The sequence below is a fragment of the Colletes gigas genome, unplaced genomic scaffold (assembly GCF_013123115.1).
Source record: "Colletes gigas isolate AHSC1104 unplaced genomic scaffold, ASM1312311v1 Colletes_gigas_Sc00010, whole genome shotgun sequence".
Classification (NCBI taxonomy): Eukaryota; Metazoa; Arthropoda; class Insecta; order Hymenoptera; family Colletidae; genus Colletes; species Colletes gigas.
Genome location: NW_025106639.1, coordinates 3,297,120 through 3,321,310, shown reverse-complemented (window position 1 = coordinate 3,321,310; position 24,191 = coordinate 3,297,120). Strand labels below are relative to the sequence as shown.

Below are 24,191 nucleotides of genomic sequence, written 5' to 3'. Positions count from 1 at the left end.
TTACGCGATTCGAAAGACACATTCGTTTATATCTAATAAAACATTTTATCGTTACCACTTGAAATATTTGTACATCATAAAATTAAATCATAGAATCTCATTCGAACGTTCAGATGTAAGAACGTCTCGTTACAATGTGCGTGATATTGCTCACATTTTGATAAAATCATCACAGAATGTCATGAAAGAGAACAATCGTGCCACTGTCAGTTAGTAATAAATATAACATAATACTTTATATTTCTCAGTACGTCTACGTATCCCTACATACATTCTGTGAATGATATCATTTATATTTTGTTTCTTTAATTTATGGAGAGTATTTTATAGACGTTCTATTGTTCTGCTCTGTGACGAGCTTTTTCCAATATTCCCTTCAATTCCGATTTTCGAGAACTCTTCTTCTGCAAATACAAATAACGAGAAACTTTAGATATTCGCGTCTCCAGCGATTTTATTTTCATAGCTCACCTCGGTTTCAGTTCGTAATAATGTAATTTGGCTGTAGAGTCTAGAGCCTTCTCCTGCGCCGCAGTAGTGATCCATTTGTCGTCTAGTTAGATCAAATATATCCGAACCAGTCATATCCCTCAACTGTTTGCAAGTCCTAGAAGTAGATATATGAATTTTATCGTTTTTTTTTCGTACAAGATGTATTTATATAGACAAGTAGTTTTCAAATTCCCATGCTTGTTGATCCACTTTCCTTACACTTATACTTTTAAGATTTTGTGACTCATACTGCATTACAGAATACATTACACAATTCTATCATACTTTTCTGAAAATCCTTTAACCATCAGCCAGTTGTGCACTTCACTGGGAGATGAAAATTGATCCAAAATAACGTCGGGACCCGAGATGTCTTTGACGTTTTGTTTCTTCTCGCGGTAGATGTTCAGGACGAATTTCAGTTCCTGGTGCATTTGATCCTGACTTTGAGGCCCTTAAAAATATAAGACGTTCAAGTATCTATTGTAAGGAATGAAAGTACTACAATTTTACCAAAGGTAGACTTGTTGCTTTTCTGAGTTCCTGTTCTGCTTGAGCTGGTAGATGAGACAGATGACTGACTTTGCAGAGTTGGAGTTGGAGTTGGAGGTGGTGGAGGCGGTGGTGGTGGTGGTGATGTTGATGATTTAGGAGCCACCTTCACAGACACGTTAGCAGGTGGTGGATGAACTTGAGCTACCTCGATTGATTTGTTCTCGAACATAAATTTCCGATTTTCGACGAGGGGGGTTGGTGGTGTGTCTAAGTTGGTGTCGGTCCCGACCGAGGATATTACCTTGCTACTGGTAGGTGACGTTTCAGTAGACTCATCTGCAACAAGTAATCTCGATATAGAGTGTATTCATTTGCGTAACGAGTCAAAGTACCGTATTGTAATTAAATATCGAATACCATAAGCGTTAAGATAAACTTACCCTAATGCGTTTGGTGAATAAAGACGGCGGACACTTTTTTTCCAATGGACGATCACACCAAGAAGCACACCTCAAGCAAACGTAACAGCACGACAGGAACATTACCGACGAAAACATCAACAATAGTAAACGCAAGGATACCGATGCGCGCATAAGCGTTTCATATATTTGTGATATGAAAATATTGTCTTGCGATTTGAAGCAAGAAAAAGTGTCTATTCTATCAGTGGGGTAGGACGAGAATATATTTAATGCGGAAACGCCTACTATCTGTAACCGAGTATATTTATTTTAATAAGTGATGTACATAAATTACAGTGCAACGAAATACTGGACGGATCGTACCCCCATCCCGTGGACACAAAACAAACAAAGAGTTTTAAAGAGTTTCACTCGCTGGAGAAGAGAGTACAGTAGAGATTACGCGATCCTGTATATTTTATATTGCGGTATGTCCTCGTGGAAGATTTCAATAAGATTACTATAATACAATTAAGAGTTGTAAGAAAAAAGGGAAACGAAGGCGTTGAGGTGGTTTCAGACACCTGAATTGAAGGTATCGTTAACTGTTTAGATTTTTACCTCTTCGACAATAAAAATTGATATGTTTACATTTGTACGACATTGTTGAACAGTTCGAGTACCAGGGGTGGATCCAAGAACCATGAAATCTTTAGAAAATATAATTATTATTCGTTTCATAAATTCAGAAATATATTTTTACATATCTCGCCCCTCCTCCAGCAAGCTTTTTGGATCCGCTCCTGTCATGGTAATGTGGATTTGAAAATTAATCTATATGAGACAGTAACAACAAGCCTGCTTAGCACTATACATATACAGGTGTCGAGTGCTATCGACTTGTTGCATTAATAATACAATTATCGATTCAAGACAGGGGAATGATAGACTCTGTTGAGAAAAAGACGCCTCGTGAATATTCCTTGCCACAAGTACGTGTGGTCGAATGACCTTGGGAGCCCATGCGTTACAGGTCATTGAACTCGTAAAAATAAGTGTTACCCTGCGGGGTAAGTATAACGTTCTATTTAAACGAACGAGCCTGCCTGAACGTCTCTAACATTCTTTCAAGCTATCGAGACAATCGCAATTTATACAGATTCGTCATCTTCGTACGGATCATTCTATACATAAATAATCCAATCGTACAAAAATAGATCGAGCACGCGTACCGGCAATCGCGCGCCCTCTGTTGGACGTGTTTCCACGAATGTTTACGCAACAAGAAAGCGGCACAGTCACGCTCATTCATCAATACGCAGTTCGTTTCCCATTTTTGCTTTCTCCTTATTCGGTTGACGGCGCAAAACCAAAGGTGCGTGTTCACATGATATTCGAGTCGAAGCATTTTAAAGCCATGACAGTGTAACATTTTCTGCTGATGTGTTTGCACGGTTTCGAGATCCATCTATACCCACGTGACAAGCCATCTTCTATTTTGCATGCGATATGTAGGTCAACAAGAACATTGCGTTCTCTCACCGATTCTATTTAGTTTTTGTCATCGATAACATTTTGTAGGGTTTTCATTTCTCGATACTGTGAACGTTGGAATGAAGTCTGGCGAAGCTCGTTGAAAATTCGCCGATTAATCAAATACGAGGCTTGTAGACATAATTGGATCGCCACAACACCCATGTACATATAAATGACAGTACTTTTCAATCAGGATCTACAAAAATGAATTCTTATGGATGTTAAGAAAAATGAATCTGGACCCTTGAGTTTCGACGAGGTTAGAAAAATAAGTACTACGACAAATTTTAAATTAAATAATGACCTGATTTTCACGACAAACGTGATATCCGTCAGGATAATAAATGTTGACTCGATATTACGTGAACACGCATCTTGACTGATGGACGAATCCTGAAAAGCTAAAGTCGAGATTTTTTACCGCAAAGCAGCGGTCGCGTGACAAAGATGGGTAAAATCCTTATCTAGATAAAAATCACAACTAACACGTAATAGATAATTGACTTCGTTACCAGTTAAATTATTATGTAATTATGACTGAAATTTAATTTTTATTCGCTATATTCTTTGTACCCGGATAAGAATTTCGCCCATCTCTGATTTCAGAATGAACATCCGCGAAGTAGTCGGCCTTGATTTCGACACGTTCAATAATTTACAACTCAAACTTAAGTTCAATGCTTCTGATAAAACATACCCCTTCTTTGTGATCGTTCTAGAAACCTGCAAAAATTCATTAAAATTGAAAGGAGGAGGGCGAACTTGGCGGATGTGTTCAGTCACGCGATTGGAATCGCAAAAATCCGACGATTCTTCTTTCCCAACGTTCTCCTCGCGTGTTTGTACAAGCTTACTTACACTGATGCGTGCAGACACATACGACGACACGTACAAGCATCGAGAGAAAGATTTGCGCCGGTCGATCAAAGCCATTGATAAATAAAGAAATGAGTCACGAGAGTGAATGCGTTTATCGGCGAATTTGATCGCGCGGGAATCGAGCTTTTGATTGTTCCTTTGTTGCGGAAGGGTGACGTGCCAATTGTCAATAGCTTTAATCCGACACCGCTAATGCTTTTTCTCAGAACGAAGCCGAGTATAATACGGAATAATGGACGGACACAGTGACTTCCCTATAGTCCTAGCAGAAACGCACAGAAATATGCATTCGTATAGTAGAGAGCTGAAGAGAATGCCCCGGCATGGAATTCCAGATTTAACGATTAGAATTTTTTGTGCAAGACGTTATTTTCACTATCGGGTGCCATTCTTTGTAACTCCTTTTGCAGTACGTTTCTCGGGCTCGATAACGAGCCCATTAACTTAACCAACCCACGACTTTTTACGCTTTACGTTACATTTTTAATAGAAAACTATACATATCGTTCTCTCCTGTTAAGTATGTATATATATATATATATACTAAGATTTGGTTAGTCGATAAATATAAAAAAATATGGTATCGTCCTTATGGTCACTAACAAAAGGTACGGTGTTAAAATGAACTCGAAGACTCCTAACCGATAATGAAATGATACCAGTTGATTTCGAGCGTATATAACGTGTCAGTTTATATATTTGTGTCGTTAAATAAACGCGCGATAGAAATATCAATCTGCCGCTGTGAAACGCGTTTCAATGCTCGTTGCACGTTTAACGGTGCCACGTTTATCCAGCGTTTAATTGCATTTCTCGATCGCGGAGCTGTGTATCTGATAAAGTCATTGTCTTATCGCTAGTACTTCTAAGCTGTACGAGAAAGAAAGGAACGAACGTTCGATTCCTTGCGACGAAATAAATTATGTATTACGGTGTTATTTTCGAAGTTCTTCCCGGTGTCCGTATGGATTGTCCATACAAAGCGAAACTTTGGACAGGGCCGAAGAACTTGGAAAATGGAGCCACAATGTTTAACAACATTCGAACGTATAATTCCTCCGGTTACCATGCCCCTCTTACGATAACGATATTGACGATTCGATCTAGATATTACTCGCATATACCTCTTTATATATTTATATTTATATATATACACAAATGGAAAAAACACGATATTGACATAAGAAAAAAAAAAAAAAAAAAAATAGAGTCAGAAATCATGGAATGCTTCGGTTGGACGTGTACAGCAGGTTCAAACACGACATAGACACTGATTATAAATAATAATATTATTGCGCGACGATGCTAATTGTATTCGGTGAATTATTTTTAATGCTCCGCGTGGCGTACTTTATCTTGCAATTGAAACTAACTTCTAGGCTTCTAGACTGTGTTCTCTTGGATAATAATTCCAATACCGAGCAAGGAAGAAGCTCCCTACAGTTTCAATTGCCAGAACGTAGACCATGGAAGCCTCGAAGATCTCCATACTTTATCTCAGTGGGTGACCTGTTTTAATAGATCTGATAAAGATCGCTACTCGGAAGTGGTTCTATCACCCGGCCCAAGTAATTCTATTCAAGCAACGGAGAATATTACACGATCCTGAGTCACTAGATGGCTTAAAAGTATCGGAATTCACCTTTTTTCCCGAGTCTCTCTTTCCTCACCCAATCTGCAGGCGCCGGTGGCGGAATCGCGTGTGTCCGATGAGTGGCTTCCGGGCCTGGACTAGTGCTGGTTCTCTCAATTTCAGAATCCTACAATTTCATAAATAACATTTAAAATGTTTAAAAGTAAAAATCATTAAAAGTCTGCTCTAAGTTAACTGAAGGGTCCAGAGTATATCTAGGTTCCTATATTACAGATAGCTAATAAAATCTCCTGCTTTATTCTCGATTTAAATTCTAAACTCTAACATAAACTCTATCTTTTCAGATGACCTGCAACGTGCTTGAACAAAAAGAGTGACCGATTTGGAGCGAAATGACAAAGTCAGCCGGTGCTCGTTGCCGCAAGATCTTCCCATCGAGCGTGGAATTTCAGCGCGCTTATTTTCATCGAAAAGCGGAGATACCTGATTCCAATCGCTGGGCCCTTCGATCGCGCGAATCGTTACCAGCGGCACAGTTTCGCAACGGCAATTATCTCGCCGTTCGAGCGGATCTTTACCACTGTAATTAGTTTTCTCGGAGGCGCGCGGATACGTCCTCGACAACTCTCACCTCGTAATTGTAGCCGTGCCCCTGTCGCGGATATCGGCTGGTGTACAGAGGATTGTTGAAAACGTCGTTCTCGCCGGAATGGGACGGATTGTGGGGCGTGACGATGGTGTGCGGCACGTGCGCTACCTGGCCCCTGGAATTCCTCGCCTTCCACCACTTCCGGCTGTCGTCGAGTATCTCCAGATACTCGCCCCTGACGACCGTCAGCTCTTTGTCGTTGTTCGCCGTTCGGGGATAAGTGACCTGCACGATCTTCGCGTGTCTGGCCATCAGGTCGTCCAGCCAGGCCTCCTGGGCCCGTTCCATACCGGCGACCCTCGGTGTTCTCTCGATGGAGTCGACGGATATGTCGCTGTGGGCCCTCGTCTGATCGACCACTCTCTCCTCCCTGCCATAGAGCTCAGAAGTGGTACCGTAACTCCTGTCGAAGTACTCGTTGCCACCGCGCTCCTCTCTGCTCTCGTATTCCAAGTAATCGCTGCTGTAATGCGACTCGTCCACCTCCCGGTGATTGTAGTAAGGATCGTTCTGTTGCTCGGGCAGCTCGTCCCTCTTTTGTTTGTCAGCGTTTAGTAGCGAGGCTAAATGATCGTGGTCTCTGTCCTCGGGTATCGGGTACTCGGGTGACCAACCGTCCACGAAGATGGGATGATACGGTGGCACGTGTCCTTTCCATTGGTCGCGCGGTATCAGCCATGTGTCGCCCAGAGAGTGCCACAGCTCGGTCTCTTTGCTGGTCACGCAGTTGATCAGCAGATTGACCGCCTCTCTGGTCAACAACGGCGACACCACTTTGCTGGGCAGATTGGGATCGTAGTTGGTGTCGCGGGACGCGTCCACGATGAGAGCCAGAGGCGTGAAGAGGAAGTGGACTAGCTCGGGGGCGTTGGGATCGTGGATGTGGGCCTTGAGCTTGGCCAGCAAGTTGAACGAGAGCTTGAACTTCTGGAAGATGTCGATGAACTCCATCTCCAGCGGCGGTTTCGCCCTTAGCGTCAGCATACCGTCGCCCAGGTTTCTCTTCTTCGACTTCCGGTTGCGTCTGCGGCGCTCCAGCTCCTTGGACGCGGCCGCGGCGTGCTGCAGACGCGCGATAAACTTCTCGATGTCGTCGAAGCAATGGTTGAGGATCGTCACGTCGCGTTCGTACTTCTCCGAGGACGTCGAGGAGACCTCGTCGTTGTTCTCTTCGCGAGATATGTCGTTCTGGCCGTCCGCTGTTTAAAACAAAATATAGCGTTTACTAACAGAAATTAATTTTTGTTTCAGGAGCGGATATTATCCCTGCTTTTACAGAAGTCATTTACCATTGTTAGCGTTGAAGGCGGACACTTGTTCCCGGACGTTCACCCCGTTCAAGGGTGGTTCCGGCGGTGGCAATGTCGGTGGCGGAGGTATACGTCCCCTAGGACCCCTCGGTGAACCACCAGGCACCAGTTTACCCATCTGCAACATTTTCAAGTCCTCGACGAGGTCCTGGGCCGAGACGCTTTGACACTGGAATATATGCATCTCTGCTCGCTGACCGGAACCGCTGTCATCCGCCACTGTGAAGACGAGAATGTTGTTATACATCTCCATAGGGTCCCTCGACGTGAATGCGGTCGGTTCCTGTATCAACGAGGCTGGGAATCGCTCCATGACGGCCTGCATACGAATTTATCAACGATGCATTAAGTGAAAACTGCCTCAAACTCTTGGGCGGCTGTGTAATTTCACAAACGTTCTACTTCGTAATGTCGTCGCACGTTATACATTGCTGTTCAAAAGTCTCGAGCACCCTTCGGTCTTTTAAATAAATCTTTCATCGCGCGTACACATCGGAACAAAACGAGAACACGCTTCAGGAATTACTTAATTTACTAATTTTCATTTCAAGTTTTATTTAAAAAAACGCTTCTGATCCGTTGGGCGCTTTCGACAATCTGACAATTAAGGACAATCTTTGTAACGATGCACGTCGAATGTATCTCTAGAAATGGAAAGTACACATGGCTGTCAGTTTACTCTGTCAGATTATCAGAAGTGTCCAAAGAAATCGTAGTGACCGTTACAATGAACATCCTGTATAGTCATGTAAGTTTCTCTGTTTTTAGCTTGGAAATGATAATTATGCTGTGTCAAGGATCTATTACCCCTGTCTCGTTGTCCATGATCAGGACCCAGTTCCGTTCCAGACGGAGCTGCATCTTTTGGCTCCAAATGCCGTTACTCTTCTCCAACTGCAGAAGTCGCCGCATACCGTCCGCTGGATAAACAATACCGGTTTCCTTCGTGACCGTGAATGTGGCCAAATGCTCCATCATGTACGTCGGCTCGGAGCTACTGACTCGGCCGCCCGATGTGCTCGATGGCCCACTGGATCCTCCATCTGGATGCACCGCGATTCCCATTAATTTCATTATCGCGAGTTCGTCGAGCAACATGTCTGATATTTCAGCAACCTGATTTGCACGTTGCTCTTTGGCGCCGTGGAATGTGGGACGCAAACGGTACGATTAGCTCGGTCAACGAAGACCGAACAGGTGGAAACAGGAAAGTTTTGAAATTTGGCAAAGACATTTATGTGAAATTAATATGTAGCATTTTTTACTGTAATATTATAGACACATGAAATTCTACCATCTCAACGTTTAAAATTATATAATATTTGCTACACATTAATAACAAAATAATAGCGGAAATGTGTTGTTACCGGAGCTCCTCAGTTAATAGACATATTTGCCATGATCTAATCGAAATCTTTTCCTCGAGTAAACATAGTCGCGCCCATCCTCCGTAAGCACACATTTACATAATATGTACATATTGTGTTTACACTCTTGTAGAGAGTTTCATAAAATGTGAGCATAATCAGGCATACATTCAATCGCGTGTCAACATTTGTTACGTTTTATCTTGTCCCCTAGTTACAACAATTTTAATGGTTTAATTGTTCAGCTGTCTTTGCAGAAAGAGTATTTTCAATTTGTGCTTTATTACGGAAGTGTTGGATGATTTGTAAGACTCGATTTAACTCGCGTTTAACTCGATTATTTATTTATATATTGAAACTGTTCGAATATAAAATTATCCAAGGCCAGACCGTTCCGCCATTATTACCTTTATAAGTGGAGGGACTGTGGCCGCTGTTGTAGTACGGCATTGTGGCCGATTTTCGTTTAGTTCTTATCTGAAACAAGCAATTAAATCCAGGCTTGAAGAAGTCATCGACGCGTCCGCGAACGATTAGAAACAGTTGCTTCTCGTCGCGATCCACGCGATCTGTCTCGTTGACCGCTTATTCGGCTCGGAACGGGACCCGACGATGTCATAAACGCTTTGTCGAAGGCAGTACGGTGTTTAATCACTTAATGACTGGAGACAGGCGATAGTTGCACGTCGCGTATCGTATCCGGCTACCGGGTCATGGGGACCATACTTGGCGGCACGAAAGCCAGCTTGTAACCAAAGTGAAATTCCAATGAGCCTAATTCGCTCGCCAGACATGTCGGGAATTCCTTTCGCGTGCCATCCATTTATCGAACTTTGGCCACTACGAAGGTGCGATTCCCGGGTACTATGGTGACGATAAATACACCATCCAACAAAGTAAAATCTTTCTATTCTGTAATATTCGCCTGATAGAGTTCCTCGTCCCAAACACGAATCCGGAAGCAAGATTGCATCCCTTAATTATGGACCAAAAGGAACGGTGGTTTTTTATAACTATTTTTCTTTTTACTCTTCATTGTGTTTTTGTAAATAAAGAATTTAATCTGTTTCATATTTGTTTCAGTAAAAGTTGCGCTAATACTGCTGTTGGACCGCTGAACCCTCTGAAATAAGATAAACGCAACGACGAAGGGAAACTGCGAGTCATTTGGAATTCCCTAAAAAAGTTTATGATCCACTGCCTGAACCGACAGTAACTTATGACTCTACCCAATAGCTTAGCGGGGAATTTATGACTGGGTCGAGGATTGAATGGGAAATTGACGAAAGTCATGCACCCTCGGCCAGCGAGGTGTCTCGAGGTCGCATAGGTATAAACTGTCTTCCCATTGATTCTTTAGACTAAGAGTGTACGGAACCCCAAAAATATTTGGACAGGATCTTGAAATATCTCTTGAAGAATTCTGATGCTCCTAAGCTTAGTAGTTTAATAGCGGATGTATTTCTAAAACGACGAGTAGACTGCGGATGTTTATGCATTTATGGAAAATTGTAATTCTGAAGAAACTACAGAGAGCACTTAATATGCAAAGATATGAGAAATACTTAAAGTAACATACGAATTATTATATTTAGGTGTTAAGACAACCCTCTACAAAGCTCCCATTTCATTAATTCTATAAAAATATGAATTTACATAAAGATCCGCAGTCTAACGATGAGCCACGTATAAGACCAAGAATGTTAAGAAACTAAAAGATGAATTTAAAGTAAAATAATTGTACAGTTACAAGTTATTATACTTTTCATAATTAATACCCAAAGGAATGAAATTCTTCAATTACTTCATAGTAATCAACTCTCTGTTGATTTCTAATTACACCGTGCACTTCTGCATTTTTAATTACATCCACGTTCACTAATGATATTTACGTCCACTTCGAAATCATCAAAAAGTGATCGTAATAGATACGAGCAAAGCTCACATAACTTTGTTTAACATTCAAGGTTTTAAGCACGTACTTACAGGCTTCCCCGGGGACACATAAAATCTATAAATAAAATCCATAAATATTTGTTAAAGTTTCTTCTCGTAATTTGATACGAGAATATATTACTCGTTGTTACGTAGAAACCAGACAAATTATTATATTTGTTTCCTGACTCCGGTAACGTAGAATACGAACGAAATTTTTTTGGACATCGTTGCTGGCCGTCTCGTACGCACGAGTCTAAAAACGAGTTTTTAATTGCTCGAATGAAAGCGACTTTCTGTTCCAGTATCGCCAGCAATTTAGGCGATTCTGCTCGTCGGAAGAATTATCATCAACGACACGGAATTCTTTTAACTTTTTTTTTCTCCCCGTTTATTTTTACAGGATACACGATGTTGAAAGCGCTTGGATTTAAACGGTGCCGCGATGGCGTCGCGCGAAAACTCTTCCCGATGATTACATATTCTCTGCCCGCTGTTGTGCCCGCCTGGCCACATTATCATTTATTGCAAACGAACACGGCAGAATTTCTCGAAATATCTCTCGCGGGGGAAAAAGTCCCGGCAAGTTGAATCAGAAGATTGCACATTTGCATACGCTTGCACAACCGACGCAGAGAGAATTGCACTTCACTTATGGTAAACAGAATTCATTTTCGAACCTATGCCCACGACACACTTTTTCCATACTTTAGTGCTGTGCTATTCTCGATTCTAGGACACTTTCGTACACCGATACGTGTATACGTTCAACCAGTGGTAGCCTTTTGACATTCCAACGGACCCTTTCTACGCTGCTACGTTAATGGATAAGCTCTCAAGAAACATCAGAATCCTCCAAGACTATAGTTCAAATTGTGCTGTTTATTTACAAATAATTGTGGACTCAAGATGGCTGACAAATACGTATGCAACTTATATTGTTAAGGTTTTAAACATGGACCAAACGATCATCCTGGATAGTAGTTGCATCCTTTTAATTTCTTCGACCTGAGCGTCGCGCATAAAAAACAAGATGGAGGCTTCCTGTTCCGTTGAAAACCCTTGGAGGCAACGTGTACTGTACCGTGTGCGTGGCGGCTCCGGGCAAAGAGAGAAACTATGAAGGCAGCTCGGTTTTTTGCATAGTTATGTGCGAGGAATGTGAAATTCTGAATTTGCTCCAAGAGAAACCTATTTGATTGGATGGCTACGTACGTACGGTCGCGCACGCTGCCGCTTACTACCAGGTGTTGAATAAAAGCTCGCGCGTCCGTCGATGCGGGCTTAGCGGGATATTTCGTCCATAAAAGCCATAAATTGTTCGACCGACGCGCCTCTATGGAATTCGTTTGTGCGCGACGCATCGCATATACGCCTTGGCGCGTAACGATCGTAAAGATAAAGATAGGACAATTTCCCATGGGACGATAATTAACGATCGTACGATATTTAATTACGACGTAATCTATGCGTGTGTGTGAGGCCCTAATCGGCGCCCTTGGCTCGTGTTAAATTCTTGGGCCGCGTGCCTTCCCACGTGCAGACTGTCTCGCTACAACGATTGTTTCTGGCTTTATGACTTGCTCGAACCAGCTGAGAATATCATACGTAACACAGTTAATATAGATCGTTATTTATAACGTCATTGTTCTAGATAACTAAACCAATTTGATTTATATCAACCCTTCCTATAGTCTGGTTTGGTACCATAGATCTCTAAAAGAGAAGCAGTACTATTCAAATAGGAGGAAGTCTTGTCTAAGTAGTACGTATAATAGTGCCATTGCCAATTTTCTGATTCCCAAATATTTACTCCTTTAACACTAGAAAGACTGAAACTGTCTGACTTTGATTTATATCAACCCTTCCTATAGTCTGGTTTGGTACCATAGATCTCTAAAAGAGAAGCAATACTATTCAAATAGGAGGAAGTCTTGTCTAAGTAGTACGTATAATAATACCATTGCCAATTTTCAGATTCGCAAATATTTACTCCCTTAACACTAGAAAGACTGAAATTTAGTATATACCTATATTGCCCAAAAGCAGTCAAAATGACTGTATTGTGAAAGAATAACTAATGTGTAAAGAAATTTGTTTAAAATTAATTTTTAATATTATGAATTTAGTTACAACTAACAAGTACTACTTTAGCTTATTGGGAAACTGCAACTTATCAAGCATACGCCCAAATCGACAATTTATCACGTACTTGTATGTTATCATGTGTCAATTTACTCAATTTAATAATCAAATGACTCTTATTATTGAATTGAGTAAATTATATATATATATATATACCGGAAATGAAGGAGGGGGGAGGGAACTACAATTATTAATAAACTCATTTATAAGTTGTACAAAGAGTCACAAAATTCTAAGAAATTGTGTCATTATAATAATTGTTTTTCTAATTGAAATTAAAAAGCAGTCAAAATGACTTCCTTGGGCAATCTAGTGTTAAAAGAGTCCATTAACGAGGTGCAAGATAGTAAAAGAAACGTATCAAGCTAAGAGGTAGTTATCGAAATATAAAACTGAGGAATCCTAAATGGATCTCGATGGTTGGAGCAAGGATTCAGCGAGGATTCGGGTTCGAATCATGTTCCATTAATCCTATCAGCTGATTTCTTTTTCTCTCTGCAAAAGTCAGGACTGGAATTCATCCGCATACCTCGGCGTGTAATCATCGTGTTGTTTTGAATTTTCAGTTCGTGAACGTGAACGTGGTCGAGGTCGACCACATCCGCAGTTCGGCGAGTCTTCGCGGCAGCAGCCATTTTCGAATACCGAGCTTCGAGTGGAAGAGGTCGTACGCGGAGAGTTTGTTTATCTTTCGAGGCTTTTAAAAAATTTGAGAAGAGAAAATCATTCAGACTAAAATCTTAAAATTCTCTTGTATTACAGCTGCCTGACCAGCTTTCGAATGGACGATCCGCGAGAAAAGGGGATTAGTATTCAAAATCAGCCGGCAGAAAACGCTGAATGACTGGCTGTCCGAGTGCTTTCACTGTGCCAGGGATTAGGCGCCGTGGGAATCCGCATAACGGAGGAAGCATTGTTACACGCTCTATCAGGTGTCGTTTCGTACGACAGGATCGGCGTCGAGAAAGTGGCCGTCGATTCGCTTCATCGTGCAATTTCTATTTATTTATCAGTCTAAAGGAGCAAAACTCCATGCTACGATTACGATTACTATGATTACTTCCATAATTAATTACAGTAATCGTTGGAAGCGTAGTTGTTTACTGGCCAACCCTGAACGTAGCCCGCCCACCGGTTTCGCGTAATTCAATGGCCGCGTCGTGTTGCCGCGTGCACGCACTTTTGTACCACCGCGAAACCCGCTTTAAAACTGAAATAGGCGCGAATCGTCGGCCCATAGTACCGACGCGATCGTTTAACGGCACAATTTCGTCTCAAATGTATATGATTTCACGGTGACGGCGGATTTGGGTCGCGGTGCCATATCGCGATCGGTTAATGGTATTGCGTAACCGGTCGAGATATGTGACTCGATAAAAATGGTTGTATCATCGATGGTGGGAATGCTGTCCGGGTTTCCACGGAGCGGCGAGACTCATTGTATATCTCCGTTACCTTTTTTTTTTCTTCGTAGCTGTATCTCTAGACACGGTGGAAGCTAGGAGTTCTCTTAAGCGCGTTCGACTTCGAATTATGTTTAACGCCACGAAATCTGTATTAAAAGAGATAGGTTTTCCATTCTTTGCAATGGTTAAAGTACCTTGTCTAGCTGTGTCTCATCCAGAAATTAATTCAAGTGAAAATTAACGTCACGCTACTTTGGGACATTTTAAGAAACTTTATTAAAGATTTGTTTGAGAATAGCAAATACTGTTGATTAGAATCTAAAACCTGTATTAAATTTAGAGATAGATTTTCCATTCTTTGCTTGCTCTTCTAGCTGTGTTTCATCCAGAAATTAATTCAAGTGAAAATGAATGTCACACTACTTTGGGACACTTTGAGAACCTTTATTAATACTAGAACTGCCGACAATTATAGTGTGTTTATTTGTAGTGTGTTTTATTTGAAATTGAAACGATAGGTGCATGAAGAAATGTATAATGCAATGGAAATAAGTGTTTATTAATTCTTTTATAGAAAATTAGTCGAGTAAATTTTTTACCGATTTTATTAGAAACTACAAATGGGTCATTTTGACTAGTTTGGTAGTTCTAGTGTTAGAGAAGATTTGTTTGAGAGAAGCAAATACTGTTGATTAGACTGTAAAACCTACGACCGAATACCATATTAATTCAGACTATTTCGAATGTTTATCGCGTAATGAAAATTTTTTACGAGCCGCAAATGTCTGACCATTCCGGGAAACCGGAGGAATATCGAACAATCTGCACAAATGAAATGCCGTTCCTCGGAGCGTTTTTTCGATCGTGTAATTACAGCTCGAATATTCCAAGTCGAACGCGAGTTACGGTATACCGGGTGAACCGATATCGAACGATCGCGATTTTGATTAGTCGAATCCGGTGGCCGGGATGGAGCAATTCATTTTCTATGGCGCATCGAAGTCGTAAGTGCGGACTTAAAATGTCGTAACTGCGACCTAATAGCGGCCGCGGCGAAAGGGGAAGGGAAAAGGAAGGAAGGTGAGTGGGCTTCGTTTACACGCCTCGAGATCGAAGTTACCAATGCATTTCAAGACTGCGAGCCAGGAATTCCACGGCGACCGTTTGGATTCCAGATTTCTATCGGTTTTCATTCAAACCGAGCCTATTTCTGGCAAAAGCTCCAAGGTATTCTCGATCCTCGAGATCGCTTTTACTCCTCTACAAATTCTACAATTCACGTTAACCCTTTTGCAGATCAAATCCACACTTGGAAAAAATGGTAAATACGATTCACAAAACGGTTTACGCTACAAAGGATTAATTAAGTTACTACAAAATTCACACTTGTAAAAAATGGTAAATATGATTTACAATACAGTTTACGTTAGAAAGGATTAATTAAGTTACCACAAATATCTTTTTATAATTTTAACAAAGTCTTGAATTACAATTCACGTTAACCCTTTTACAGATCAAATTCACACTTGGAAAAAAATGGTAAATATTAATTAAGATTAATTAAGTAATTAATTAAGTAAGATTAATTAAGATACTACAAATATCTTTTTATAATTTTAACAAAATCTTCAATTACAATTCACGTTAACCCTTTTGCAGATCAAATTCACACTGGGAAAAAATGGTAAATATTAATTAAGTAATTAATTAAGCAAGATTAATTAAGATACTACAAATATCTTTTTATAATTTTAACAAAATCTTGAATTACAATTCACGTTAACCCTTTTGCAGATCAAATTCACAGTTGTAAAAAATGGTAAATATTAATTAAGATTAATTAAGTAATTAATTAAGTAAGATTAATTAAGATACTACAAATATCTTTTTATAATTTCAACAAAATCTTGAATTGCAATTCACGTTAACCCTTTTGCAGATCAAATTCACAGTTGTAAAAAATGGTAAATATTAATTAAGATTAATTAAGTAATTAATTAAGTAAGATTAATTAAGATACTACAAATATCTTTTTATAATTTTAACAAAACCTTGAAGCGTTTACTTTGTAAGTAAGTTTGTATTAAAAAATAATCTGATGTGCACGTTGTAATATATTGCAGGCTGTAAGAGTTGTATAAAATCGATGATGGTATGAACGTTCGAATAGAACGGTGCGTAATAACCTTACGGTTTTACTAGTGCGAGAGCATAATTGCTTATGGATGCGGACACGCCCTCGAAGAAAAATTCATCTCGAGAATGCGCTGAAGCAACCACGTCCTTGACCGTACGCGACGGAAACGGCATTCGATCCTCTGACACCTTCTTCGCCGTCGCCTAAGATGGACATCTAAACCGGAGAATTTCCTTTCGAACCTCCAACGTTGAAAGCTTCGAGCGACGATTACGTAAAGCAGGAAGGTCAGAACCAGTCTCCGTAGAAAAAGAATTCGGACTCGTCGACTTTAGGCGATGTGGATCAACGATTTACAAATTGATAAACAACATATCGATAAACGTTTTTCTTTATTATCGCGATTTCTCTTCTACTGACCACCGTAGAGTATATTTTGATAACCGATCTGAAAGCTACAACTTCTTTTATTGTTTCAATTATCGAATACTTTCTCATCCCCGATTTAGGAGCGGTTTTCATTCCCGCGACATGGACGATTATCGCGAATTCTAACGACGTAGCAGAAGATCATACTTGGACTCGTAACTAGAAGATAAAACCTGCACGATTCGAGACCATATAAGTACCACTATCTCCCTAATTTCAACCGTGGAATTGCCCCTCGGATATCGCTCGATTACGAGTCATCGTGCACGGTAGATCGCTAGAGATCGCGAGTACCGTTTTCCACGGTTCCCATAAGCAGAACGATACACGCCAGCCGAGTAGCAAAATGCAATTACACCCACGTAATGCACGCAAATTACCACGGGATATTATCCCGGGTTGGAACACGCGCGTCAGACGTTGAAACGAGATTTGCAGCCGCGTCGAATGCGGGAAAGGGACGGAAAGTTTCGCATTCTCACGCAAATCGCGTTTTCTCGGGCACATAGCAATGGCGATCGCGTCTCGTCGCGCGCCTCGGGCGAATTCTCGGAAGGTGTAGCACGGTGTCCATAGAAACGACCCCATGGAGAAAGAGCAGAGACGAAATGCTCAAAATAAATAATATACTTTTCCAATGATGTGATTTCTAATAATAAAATTTTTTGTAGCGAGCGGGGCACGCGTTCGGCGGATTTGCACGCGCAAAAGAGGAGGAATTTATGCCGTCATTAACGTTACGTTCCCGCGCAAGGTGGTTGCAAGCAACCTCGTAAAACGTACGTCTTCCCGATTTATCATGGCACGAGCAACAAATGCTCGCATTCCCTTCCTTCGCCAGCGAGCGGTACAAACCGTGCAACCAAAAGGTTGTTAACCCTTTTGCGAGTAACTAAAATCCAAGAGTCGATGCGTTACAACTTCCGAGAAAGAGGTTGAGACCACTTAGGAAAACACTGTTCTGTATCAGTGTAACATACTACAATAATTCAGTTACGTCGATACGTTCCAAGGCATAAATTAGTGCCCGACAGGTTTCTCCCACACCTCGAGTCAACTTCTGCAAACACTCCGGAGATAACGAAGTGTAAACGTAGACAGAAGTTATAGAAGTTCTGGAAAGCCTCGTGCCGAGAATAAAAGTTACTATAAGAAGAGGCGTGCCGTTCTGCGTGCAGGTCCACTGGTTACACAGGTAACAAGGAAGGATCTTGGCTCTGCTAACTCAACAGTGCTATGCAAAAAATAGTTAATAAATAGGAGCGTAGCAATTACTTGTAAATAAACCAGGTATAACCGCCATTTACAGATTTCTTGTCGTTCCAACGTTCGCGCGAACAATCTTTCGCGGACTTATACTTGGGAAACGGTTCCCCATTATCATACCAGAGAGATACACGGCTGAGCGTAATAAAAGGATCGTCTGCTTCGAACGACTTTGCTGGTTAGCAAGGTATACGATACATTAGAGGCCATAAACGAGTTATATAACCTCGTGGAAGATATTTAGTGTGATTTGCGATATGGCTCGATAGGATTCGAAACAACGTAAGAAGTTCTAACCGTAAGCTCCAGCGAGAGAGAAGATTAAGGGATCGTATGCACGGAAGTTCAGGTAGAAGACCGCCATGACCCGGCACGAAGCTCGGAAAAACTCGGTTCGATTTTACCCCGCCCCAGCCGAAAGTCTAACAGGTGAATTGGACAAGTTCGAGACTCGCTTTTCCAGGAAATACCTGATTCCGGTGGGGGGGCAGGTAAACGCCTGTTGAAAGTAAACATATCGTGGACGGATACCCGCGCGAGAGTATTGAAAAAGTGGAAAGAAAGTTGCCAATGCGCCTCGCATACCTACTGATCCGCCGATCGCGAACAAGTTTCGCAGTGAATGGACCGAGGGAATGAACTTTTCACTCGCTTGCATCCACCTATCGACAAATTAATGCCCGATTAATCGAAACTTCCTGGCGCTTAATCCAGCGCTGAGCGAATATTCTTCCACCAACTAGAGCCAATACGATAGATTCAGCGTGTGTCTTATCGAAAACAAGGTTTCCAGATAATTTATCGGCGATCTGAAATCGTTTCTTATCTGTGTTGCAATATTTATGTATATTGTTCTTTGAGCCCCGGAGTACTTCCGTGGAAATTCCTATCAGGAACGTTAAAAAAACTGCCCTAAAAATTACTTAATTTGTAAAATATACAGGGTGTTCGACCACTCCTGGGAAAAATTTTAATGGTAGATTCCAGAGACCAAAATAAGACGAAAATCAAGAATACCAATTTGTTGATCGAGGCTTCGTTAAAAAGTTATTAACGTTTAAAGTTACGCCTGTAGAACGGCAGTCTGCGTACAGCTGCGCGCGCACGATAGTGGTTCTCACTCAGCATGAGAAACTCTACAGGCTCTACTTTAAACGTTAATAACTTTTTAACGAAGTCTCGATCAACAAATTGACATTCTTGATTTTCGTCTTATTTTGACCTCCAGAATCTCCCTTTAAAATTTTTCCCGAACACCCTGTATAAAGTGTTCAATTTTTTTGATACTAAATCATTTGTAGAGATTAAAGACACTCTTAATCGATCGTATTAAAGCCTCGTGTGCATGTAACGTGGATGTTTGTTTATCGTCCCTATCAGACTCGAGTCCATATCTTTGTGTTTGCCAAAACTTGGTCAATATCGTAATTCTCCAGTTTTCAATTTATTAAACGGCGCCAATTGCGTCGAAACAACACCATTACGTTCTATAATAGATAGTCGAAAAAGTATCAGATTATAACAGAAATAAACAAATTAAAATTCTATGTAGATATTTTTAAAATGGTTTACGCAAGTTGTCCGTATAATTAATGTTACTTGTAAAAGAATCTACAATGCTTCGTTATAGTTGCGTGAATTGTGTAAAAAAAAAAAGTTGAACGCAACGGATTACGCTATTTTCCTCTCAGGATATCGAAGGCCGTTCGATGCAATATCGATGTACACGGAGTTCTGTAAATATTTGCAATATATGCCGCAACGGTCGTAATGGGGAACATGTAGGCATTTCGTAGGCGTGAATTACAGGTGGTTGTCGTATAGTCACGATGCTACATCAATATCTTCGTTTTCAAATGTCTCGAGAGTAATCGTTAAACCATTAAAATAATCCTGGCATTCCGTTGCCTCTCGTTATTTCGCGTACATGTCTTTCGATTCTTTCGGCACGATATTTAACATAATATAACATCACGTTCGACTATTACGTAAATATTTGCGCAATACAGTGGAATTAAAACAAAACGGTATTTCTGTTTTACGTTCGATGTAAATTAGTATTCGAAATTCGCCAAACGGATCAGCTAAGTAATTGGTAACCGAATCTACGTGTTCGCGTTATTTATAGGTAACATAATGGAACCGTAAAAACTTGCGAAACAGCCCACGTAATTGCATCCCAGCATCGACTATCTCGGAGATAAGGATTTTTGCGTGATAGAAGCAATTCAACGTGCTACGACTTTGCCCGGGACAATTGTATTTAAATCTCGAAAACGTTATCGATTCACGATAAACAATGTGTTTGCGGGAATCGAGGGAATGTCTATCGTAAATGTCATGGGCAGGGAACCTCCTTATAAAACGGCGAAGAAATAGTCGCTGCTCCTTCTTCATTTCCATAGTTATAGGCTATTATTATTTTCTACGCGTGTTAAAGTTTTATTCGACGATCTTTCTTGCCGTTAAATTGACTCCCGTTGGACCGTGTAAAAGTAAACGCGTAAAAATGTTAAGATGTAATAACAATACATAATAAAATAAACGGAAGTCTGAGTTCTAAAGCAATGAGTCACCGCGATTCATCCGAACGTGACAGTGATAACGTGATAAAAATGCACGCTACGATTTACGATTGCCACGGTGGTTGTGTGCAATAAGTGCTTACGTGTGTATTCAAATCACTGTATTTCCACGCATCGGGATGTTATTAGTTTCGCCGATGTTCGCGCAGTTTTCGTCGCGAAACGATCGTACGTTACGTTTTCGTCGCGTCTTCGGGACAGGTTAGATCGCAGAAAAATTTCTTAAAGTGCAACGACCAACGCACGGGTTAAGACCGTGCCCGTGGTCTCGCGTGGACGACAATTGTTTACCGTACGATTGTATCGCGCCGCTCGAGACCCGACGAAGATGCCACCGGAAATATAATTGCAAACGATTTTTTTCCACGCTCGTCGTCGAGCATACCCCGACCGTGCGTCTTTCGACGGCACACGCTGTCGATGCCCGTAGGAATTTTTCTTATTGAAATCCGTTACCGCGGCCAGAACACGAAATATACACACAGGATACGTACGTTCGCGTGACGATTATCATCGGCGACGTACAGAGCAACAGGTGTGATCACGTCGGTTCTACGCGGGGAGAAATCCACGTCGTTGTATTCGGTGCAATGACTCCAGTCAAGAAATCATTTCCATAAATACCTTGACAGCAGCGTTTCACCGAGTCCGCTGGATCACTGTTCCGCGGCTCGGTACCCGTACGGAATAAACGGTCATCAAGGATCACAAGCTTGCGCGACGTATACGCGAACAATAACTGTTTCACACAACGACGTTCTTTACTTACCTATTTACAAATTTTCACAATGTGCACACACCCAAAAGGAGAAAGAGATAGAAGGAGAGGGAGGGGAAGCTTTCGGCAAAGAGCTCTACGTGCCGATCATGCTCGACTGGAAATACCTGAACAACTACCTGGTCGCTCTTTGCCTTGTCCACATCTTACCTGTGTTACCCAGGTGCATTGCTGATACAGGTTTTCCTATTGGTTGAAAGTTAGCTGCGGAATATGGCGTTCAGATCTAACGGAATCGGATACTTTCGACGCGCCGCGGCAGGGGCGTATTAACTGCTTGGGAAAATATTGCGATCGAGAAGTAATTAGCAGGGAATAATGAACAATTGAAATTTATCGAGGCTGAGATCTTGAGATCTTCTGAATCGCATGAAAATATAACGTAAAACGTAACTAAAAAGAGAACGCTACCAAAATAATAGTAAAAGAAGAATGAACAATGGCAATAATGACTTTGCGGTAATTTAACGGTAAATTAACGATGATTTCAATTGACAAATTTTTTTGTATAAATTTTTGTAAAATACCGTTTGATGGCTTTATTTTTAACGCCTGATATGAAGAGTCTTATGCAAGGTTTTAGAAACAGTCGCAAATATTGTTATAAACGAATAATAATACCAAAACTTATGTGACACGTTTTACATACAAGTGTACTGGAAATCATAATATTGGTAGTTATACTGTATAAGAGACATTATGGTGCATTTTATTATTAATAATAATTAGGAAAACAAGGTTGCATTATTTAGAAATGAGAATAATTGATAGCGTGCGGGTCTAATACCTTGCCGCTTTGGGTGATGCCACGGAAATCCCGAAGAAATCCGATGACTTGTATCTTGAACCAATCAAACTATCCGTTACAACGAACGAATGTACAGAATTTTTCTCAAAGAAAGATGAGTTACACCTGTTGATTAGTGTTTGATGGGAGACGGGTGTAACAAGGCGCTTGCTTTTGATGTATTACGTTTCATATTAAAGAAATTTTTTATTACATTGTACTAAAAATACTTTTGGTATTTTTACTAAACTCGATATAATTATCAAACAAATAAGAATAAGATAACTAAAATGATGAACAATTTCATTTTTTATTGTAAATTGTTGCATTCATTATATCAATTAAAATTTATGGTCCTAAGTAGAGATTAATTTATTTAAAAAATATAACTTTTCGTACGCAAATTTGACTGTAGTTATAACATATTGTGTGGGATCTTTATAAAGTATAACAAAATGCATAGTTCATTAAACTAATTTAATAATGTTTCTATATAATCATATTACAGGGTAAAAAACAAAATTATATTATAGACATAAGGTAATTTGATATATACTATACAAAAGGTTAGAGCAATTGTTATTTCCAATTTAGTATATACATACATATACTTTAATCTATTTAACCCTTTGCACTGTGCACATTTGTGGAATATATTATGACTGACCCTTAGCATGAGTAACATAGTGCATAGGATAATTCACTATTAATAATGATTATACATTGATTATTGTAATTTATTTGTCATTCTCAAACTGTTTGGGGTCCTTGCGGTGCATCGCGTGATTTGCTTCATCTGCCCATGTCATGATTAGATACGTAGCAATGAAGACTGTAACACAAAATCAAACATTTAAACTTATATAACATACCATTAATTGCAGTATAACTGTTGCAATTTTTATTACTTTTATAAAGTGTAATAGGAAAAATTAAAACATTGTGTTGTAATTAAAGAAAATACTTACAAGGTGTAACTGTAAGTATATTTTCGTTTATACGACGTAACATATTAGGTACACCATGACTTATTACTCCAGCAAATGCTTTTTGCTCGTGGGGACTAAGGCGAAAATACGTGACGCCACGTATTTTCGCAAGATTTCCGAACATTTTACCCATTTTGATTGGATTCTGTAAAAGAAATATTTTATTCTCATAAACGGCAATAAAACGTAACCAATTGACAGTAACAAGTAGTCCGCAATGCAGTCTGTTTTTTAAAAATAATCTATATAAGATATTTGCATTTTATTTAACTCAATATGTACCTAAATGCAATTATTTTAAAAATATAAAACTTACGTAATATTTTACGTACTCGATAACTAGAAGAGTTCAGATGCTCACAGAATACTGATATTTCTGAAGCACATTTGCCAGTACGATAATTGAACCAGCTGAAACGCCATCTAAGGCAAAAGAAGCGCTAAATTTAAATGTATATAATTCAGATGTGATTTTGTTAATATTTATGCTCTAAAATGAAAGTTGCAACTGCTTGTATGAAAAATACATGTGCTACTGTAATAGAAATTTATATTACATTTCATAATAGTACTGGCATTTAATTATTTGCATAAATTGTGTTGATTTTGTAATAAGATTTCAACGCTACAGAGTATTTATTTTATGTCGAATGTATTAGAATACAAACTGATTTCATAATTAATATATATGTTTAAAATAGATACAGTTTACTATATGATTTTCGTTGAAAAATTGTATGAGTCAATATTAAAATTGATTACATAAGAAATTGAAAAAGCTAAAAGATGTCATAGGGAATTTTCGTTTTTATTTATCACGTATCGTAATTGAAATTTTAACCCACGATGCGCAGATTTACTTAAAATTTAAGGTAAAGTCTGTAACGGCATATATGTTATTAAGCTTACATTTTATGTAATTTGTTATGTAAATAACAATGTTTTCTTGGATGCATCTATGCCGTTAACGGCTTACAAAAAGCATAATATACATGAATCGCTATTGACACG

The 24,191-nt window shown here is 39.9% G+C and overlaps 2 protein-coding genes across 4 annotated transcripts; both read right to left on the bottom strand.

The window, feature by feature from the left end:
• Positions 1 to 274: 274 nt before the first annotated feature.
• LOC122397989 (epidermal growth factor receptor kinase substrate 8-like) lies at positions 275 to 21,937 on the bottom strand. 2 transcript variants are annotated; one of them, XM_043397536.1, is made up of 10 exons: positions 21,396 to 21,937; positions 9,131 to 9,200; positions 8,164 to 8,399; positions 7,336 to 7,675; positions 6,029 to 7,245; positions 5,446 to 5,563; positions 1,006 to 1,323; positions 778 to 946; positions 472 to 607; positions 275 to 404 (listed from the first exon to the last, which is right to left on the bottom strand). In XM_043397536.1, the coding sequence occupies exons 2-10, from the start codon at positions 9,171 to 9,173 to the stop codon at positions 336 to 338; spliced, it is 2,646 nt and encodes an 881-aa protein (XP_043253471.1). In that variant the 5' UTR covers positions 9,174 to 9,200; positions 21,396 to 21,937; the 3' UTR covers positions 275 to 335. The 2 variants fall into 2 exon arrangements, with proteins under 2 accessions (XP_043253471.1, XP_043253470.1); XM_043397535.1 differs by lacking the exons at positions 9,131 to 9,200; positions 21,396 to 21,937 and having other exon boundaries at positions 8,164 to 8,576.
• A 714-nt stretch (positions 21,938 to 22,651) lies between these two features.
• On the bottom strand, positions 22,652 to 23,585 carry LOC122397817 (cytochrome b-c1 complex subunit 8). Of its 2 annotated transcripts, none has more exons than XM_043397245.1 (3): positions 23,513 to 23,585; positions 23,160 to 23,325; positions 22,652 to 23,023 (listed from the first exon to the last, which is right to left on the bottom strand). In XM_043397245.1, the coding sequence occupies exons 2-3, from the start codon at positions 23,311 to 23,313 to the stop codon at positions 22,929 to 22,931; spliced, it is 249 nt and encodes an 82-aa protein (XP_043253180.1). In that variant the 5' UTR covers positions 23,314 to 23,325; positions 23,513 to 23,585; the 3' UTR covers positions 22,652 to 22,928. The 2 variants fall into 2 exon arrangements, with proteins under 2 accessions (XP_043253180.1, XP_043253179.1); XM_043397244.1 differs by having other exon boundaries at positions 23,497 to 23,570.
• Positions 23,586 to 24,191: the final 606 nt, after the last annotated feature.

Bases quoted from the DNA above. Each gene is read 5' to 3' on its own strand.
- LOC122397989 (XM_043397535.1), bottom strand. From the start codon at position 8,454: ATGTTGCTCGACGAACTCGCGATAATGAAATTAATGGGAATCGCGGTG. The intron at 7,676-8,163 runs GTAATAGATCCT...ATTCGTATGCAG, and splicing joins TCATGGACAACGAGACAGGG to GCCGTCATGGAGCGATTCCC. The intron at 1,324-5,445 runs GTGAATTCCGAT...TACTTGTTGCAG, and splicing joins AGAGAGACTCGGGAAAAAAG to ATGAGTCTACTGAAACGTCA.
- LOC122397817 (XM_043397245.1), bottom strand. From the start codon at position 23,313: ATGGGTAAAATGTTCGGAAATCTTGCGAAAATACGTGGCGTCACGTAT. The intron at 23,024-23,159 runs GTAAGTATTTTC...TTTGTGTTACAG, and splicing joins TATACTTACAGTTACACCTT to TCTTCATTGCTACGTATCTA.